This window comes from Triticum dicoccoides, chromosome 2B, assembly GCF_002162155.2.
Source record: "Triticum dicoccoides isolate Atlit2015 ecotype Zavitan chromosome 2B, WEW_v2.0, whole genome shotgun sequence".
Taxonomy (NCBI): domain Eukaryota; kingdom Viridiplantae; phylum Streptophyta; class Magnoliopsida; order Poales; family Poaceae; genus Triticum; species Triticum dicoccoides.
Window position 1 is genome coordinate 61,760,811 of NC_041383.1, and position 5,229 is coordinate 61,766,039.

Below are 5,229 nucleotides of genomic sequence, written 5' to 3' on the forward strand. Positions count from 1 at the left end.
TAGTCCGGGCAACAGCGGCGTCATCGTCGCCTCCTTCTTGAAGGTGTTGCTTGGTACGCGGCGCTTCGGAGTGCTGGGAGCATGGTGGTACTTCTTCGGAGGGTGCAATTGTTGCCGGTCGTCTTCGTTTTGTTGATCTGCTGTTGTTGGCATTTATTTCTCTTCTTTTTATCTCTGTTTTTCTTTGGGCTTGTTGTGCTGCGACCCCAGCACCTATCGTTGGTTGTATTGGTGGTTGCTTTGTAGTAATAAAAAAGCAGGGGAAACCCTTTTTCGTGACTATCTCCATTCATAGTTATACGTGCAAGCTAAGTAGTCTATTAGAACTTCTTAGACTTCCACATCATAGACTGCCATGTCAAACCTCTTTAATTTATGTCAAGTGTTAAACAAGGACCTAAAATTCACCCACATGCAATCCTTATTCCATTGAAGATAGTTTTGGCGTTTAACGATAAAAGAAAAGATCTTGATGATGAGGGTATATAATATTACCATTGATAGTCGACCAAGACGTGTCATCCTTCTTTTTGGGTAAGTACATTTCTCAATCCAACCAAAATACTCATGCATGCTGGTTGGTGTCGTTGGTGAGGATGGCGTTGCGGTGCCTGCCGCGCTCTGATCGGCAGTTCTGGGCGAACTTGACGGTGCGGGCGTTGAGTCCCTTGCTCTTCTCCTCCTCCGACCACTCCGCGCCGTAGTACTTCTCCTCGTCAGCGCCGACGTTGGCTGGGAAGAACATGGAGCCCCACTGCGGGAAGTGCACAAGGATGACTGGCAGCGTGCATGCCATTGTCACTATGCCCATGTACTGGAGCCCCTGCCCAGTGCCGTAGTTGGACGAAGTGAAGAAGAGCAGCTGGTTGAAGGCTGCGCCGAAGGTCCCGCCGGCGCCGGTCATACCCGACACGATGCCTAGGGAGCGGCGGGAGACGAAGGGTATGACCGCGAAGATGGCGCCCTCAGCGGCCTGGGCACAGATGGAGAAGAGGACCATGGCGGTGACGGAAGCGGGCAGGCTGGAGGCGCGGCCGAGCCAGAAGCAGAAGGCGCCGCCTGCGGTCTGGAGGATCCAAATGTTCCAGAGACGGGCGCGCATTCCATAGTAGCGCGCGCCGGCGTCGGAGAAGTAGCCGCCCATGGAGCGCACGAAAATGTTGGCGAGTCCAAAGCTGGCGGCGATGGTGCCGGCAGTGCGGAGGCCTAGGTGGAAGTGGTCGTAGTAGTACTCGGCGATGACATTGTCGGTGCAGAGCTCGACGCCGGCGGAGTATCCGTAGAGGAGCACGAAGATCCAGCTACGGTAGTTGGTTACGGCACCCCAGGCCACCTTGGCCAACTTGTCCTTGGCGACTTGGCCCTTGTTCTGCAGGCTCCAGAGGTTGCCGTCGGGGAGGTCCTGCCCCAGCGTGAGCACCATGATGCCGACGGCAACGTGCAGCGCGCCGGGGCCGAAGTAGGCGACGCGCCAGGCCGAGAAGGGCGTGGCGCCGCACCTGCTGCGGATGGCCTCGTAGACGAGTGGCATTACGAGCTGCGTGGCGCCCCCGCCGACGTTGCCCCAGCCGGCGGCAAGCCCGTTGACGGCGCCAATGATGTTGCCGCTGAACATGGTGCTCATCCAGTACTGGCAGGAGATGAGCGTGGCGAGCGAGAAGCCGATGAGGAAGCGCACCATGATGTAGCCCGCCGGGTCGTGGACGAGGGACATGCAGAACACGGCGGGCGCCGTGAGCATGACGAGGAAGGCGCAGCCGTAGCGGGGGCCGAGGAGGTCGCACACCACGCCCATGGCGACCCTCGAGAAGATGGAGCCGGACACGGAGGCCACGCTGGCGTTGCTGATGTCGCGCTTAGTGAGGTTAAGGTTGTCGCGGATGATGGGGACGAGCGGCGCGGCGGCGAATGTGGAGACGAAGCAGACGAAGAAGGCCATCCAGGAGAGATGGAAGGCGCGCATGTGCGGGGCCGCGAAGGAGAAGAGCCTGAAGGACTTGGCCTTGTGCTCAGAGTCCACGGGCAGCGGGAAGATCTTGGCCGGCGCCGCCATCTCCGTCTCCATTTTCTCCATCTGTTTCTTCTCTGGCTCCCTATCTCGAGCTCTGCTCTGCTATGGTGCCATGGTGGTCTGTGCTTTGGAATTGGATCCCACTTCTGTTTGCTAGTTATAGCACCGGCAACGGCATTGCAGGCAAGCGTTGACATCTTGTCAAGTGCTAGCTTCATTCATGATCCCACGGAAACAGCTCAGAGATGGATCGATCGTGGCTTCGAATTTTGTTTAAGACTTGAGGGAGCGTTCAATCTAAAATTCCGTTTCTGTACAAGCCTTACCCCTTGGGATCAACCAAGGATCAGAATATATACCAAGTCTCTATGAACAACAGAATCGACCTTACTCTACTTGGCAAGTTGCACAAAATAATGTAGTACGTCCCTTCGGACCTATCAGGGTTGCATGCCGAGTCAAGTCATTATGATTAAGCTTTGATTCCTATCGATAAGTGCACTGCATGCATGATTACTACTACGATATGATGTACTAGTACGAGTACTTATATTTTTGTTGACGGAAACCATGTTGGCATTATTCGCTATAAGTACTATATTTAGTAACTTGATTGCACATAAGAGTTGACTATTCACGTATAGTGCTGTCAAGAAAGCTCGATCGAGATCGTGGCCTGTCAACAGTGCATCATACATTAGCTTGGCTAGCTCGGGATCATTGGCAAAAATGACTCCACTATGAACATCTTACTGCTTCAGCTGTATCTAGCTATAAACCTCCTGAGCTCTTGGCTCCTATGATTCGATATAAATCACGGAGAGTCGTCAAGCTGGTGGCACAAAATTGAGTCAATTACACCACCGATGTTTAAACTTGGCAAGAAAAGTCACTTTAGTGCCAAAACTTGCGGCATAATTGAACTGGTGCCACAATTTGGCTCGGGCGTGCAAATACGGTGCATAACTCATTTGAATATGCATGCGGCACTGATGAGGCGTGACAAGAAAGACCCTGACAGGTGCGCGACCCAGCTGTAGCACAAATTTTATATTAGAATGAAAAATAACATACATTAAGACGAAGGCTCTAACAGGCGACTTGGACCATCCACTCGCTCGGCTAGCCACCCAACCGCTACAGCATTTGACGGCTAGGTGGATACACATATCTTATATCTTTTGCTTAAACAACGTAAATTAATAATTTTACTATTCTGAAAAAAATGCAACCGTGGGGATTCGAACCTGCGACTTGGGGCAAAATTTAAGACGAGCCGATCACTGCATTGACATTTATTTGGTCTCTACTGGGATTGTTATCCTTTTTGTCACATGAGCTAAAACATACTATATTTTTTCATTTTTAGAATTTGTGAATAATAGTTAAATCCCAATTATAAACAATATAGATATAAATAAAATAAAAACACAAAAAGATCCTGATAAAATTCCAAAAAAAGCCCACCTATTAAATTTTCAAAATCCATAAAATTAAATTACGACTTATACAAATGTTTGTATAATTCTAAAAAGTGTTTGCATATTAGATAATAATGTTAAATTAATTTTATAATGTATACGTAAATAAATTTACTTACAAGTTCAAACTTTCACAAGTTTGTAAATAAAATATTCATTTAGTATATAAAAGAGTTCATGCCTGAATTGTTTTTAATATTGCTTTACATGTTTCACGTGTTTTGATAAAGTTTATATGTGTTGAAAAATAAATTAAATAAATACAAATATATGCATGGGAAAAATATATGAGCCTAATGTGTAACCTGCAGATCCTCAAAGGAATATGCATGTACAATTATATGTATATTACTTATAAGTAGGATTCACATATTTTTAACAATTTTAAAAATGAAAAGAAAAACAGAACACATGTGGAAAATAGGCCGCACTAACTGCAGACCATTTTTCGCCCATGAGCGTGGTCGGTTGTAGACATAAATTGTAACAATCATATGCAAAGACAAAAGTGCCTTTGTTGGGGTGGCATGCCAATCAGATTGTATCTTGCAGGTCCAGTGTTCTAAACCTCATGTCCACATCTTTTTGTTGAAATTAAAATTCTTAATTTATGTTGTTAAATGCAACGATATAATGACAGAGTATCCTCTCAGGACATGAAGTGTATCCTTGTGGGTTGGTTAGCAGCGCGGTTTGGTTAGCGCGTGCAATATTTTCATTCTAACATAACTTGTGCTCTTTGGCTGACAATGAGCCCCATACCTGTCAGGGCTTTTTTACACGAAAAAAGTAATAGTCGAGGTTTTTTCGCAAAAACAACACGCCACACACCTGGTCCACACTGCCCGGTCACTGACAATGAGCCTCCACGCCAAGTTGTCATGCTTCATCAGCGCCGCATGCATATACAAATGAGTTTTGCACCGTATTTGCATGACAAGCCAAGTTGTGACACCAATTCAATGTATGCCGCAAGTTTTGGTACTAAAGTGATTTTCCTCGCCAAGTTTAAGCACCGATTGTGCAATTGGCTCCACAAAATTCATAACAGTAGATTATCTCAACAAAGAAGTTTATGTTTTGTAAGAATGGCTCAAAACATGGAATTACTGCAACCATATGTACGCAAAACAAGTACTCCCTCTATTTCAAAATACTTCCTCCATCCCAAAATAAGTGTCTCAACTTTGTACTAACGCTAGTATAAAGGGTGTGTCTCGGTCTTAGTCGACCGAGACTTTAACCAAGTCTCAGTCAAGTGATATAGTATATAGGAAGAACAAGAAAAACTGAGAAGAATTAGTTTTTACGGATCTCAATGCAAGATGAAAGGAATATAGCATCGACTGAGACATAACGAAGTCTAAGTCGACTGAGACTTAGCAAAACTGTAGTATAAAATTGTACTAGAGTTGAGACACTTATTTTGGGACGGAGAAAGTAAGTGTTTTTGATTTGTCCAAATATTGATGTATGTAGACTTGAAACAAGTCTAAGATACATCCACATTTGGGCAAATCTAAAACACTTATTTTTGGACGGTGTGAGTAATTATTATTTGTCTAGCTACTGCTATTATTTGTGTAATCATTGTGTGGCTATTGCGAATCGAATTGTTCCTGTACCCTGGTATCCACTCGTCCGACATAGATGACGTAGGCTACATCCTGCCTGGGGTAGTCTTCAAGCTGTCTACCGGCTGGAGCAGCCGGCTGGCTTGCTGGTTCCTCGCAGTTG

At 46.3% G+C, this 5,229-nt stretch overlaps 1 protein-coding gene across 1 annotated transcript; it reads right to left on the reverse strand.

Moving 5' to 3' along the window:
* Positions 1–483: 483 nt before the first annotated feature.
* On the reverse strand, positions 484–2,108 carry LOC119367121 (high-affinity nitrate transporter 2.1-like). Its single transcript, XM_037632730.1, has one exon. The coding sequence runs from the start codon at positions 2,072–2,074 to the stop codon at positions 566–568; it is 1,509 nt and encodes a 502-aa protein (XP_037488627.1). The 5' UTR covers positions 2,075–2,108; the 3' UTR covers positions 484–565.
* Between the last annotated feature and the right edge of the window lie 3,121 nt (positions 2,109–5,229).

Excerpts from the sequence above, each read along its gene's own strand:
- LOC119367121 (XM_037632730.1), bottom strand. The coding sequence starts at position 2,074 with ATGGAGAAAATGGAGACGGAGATGGCGGCGCCGGCCAAGATCTTCCCG.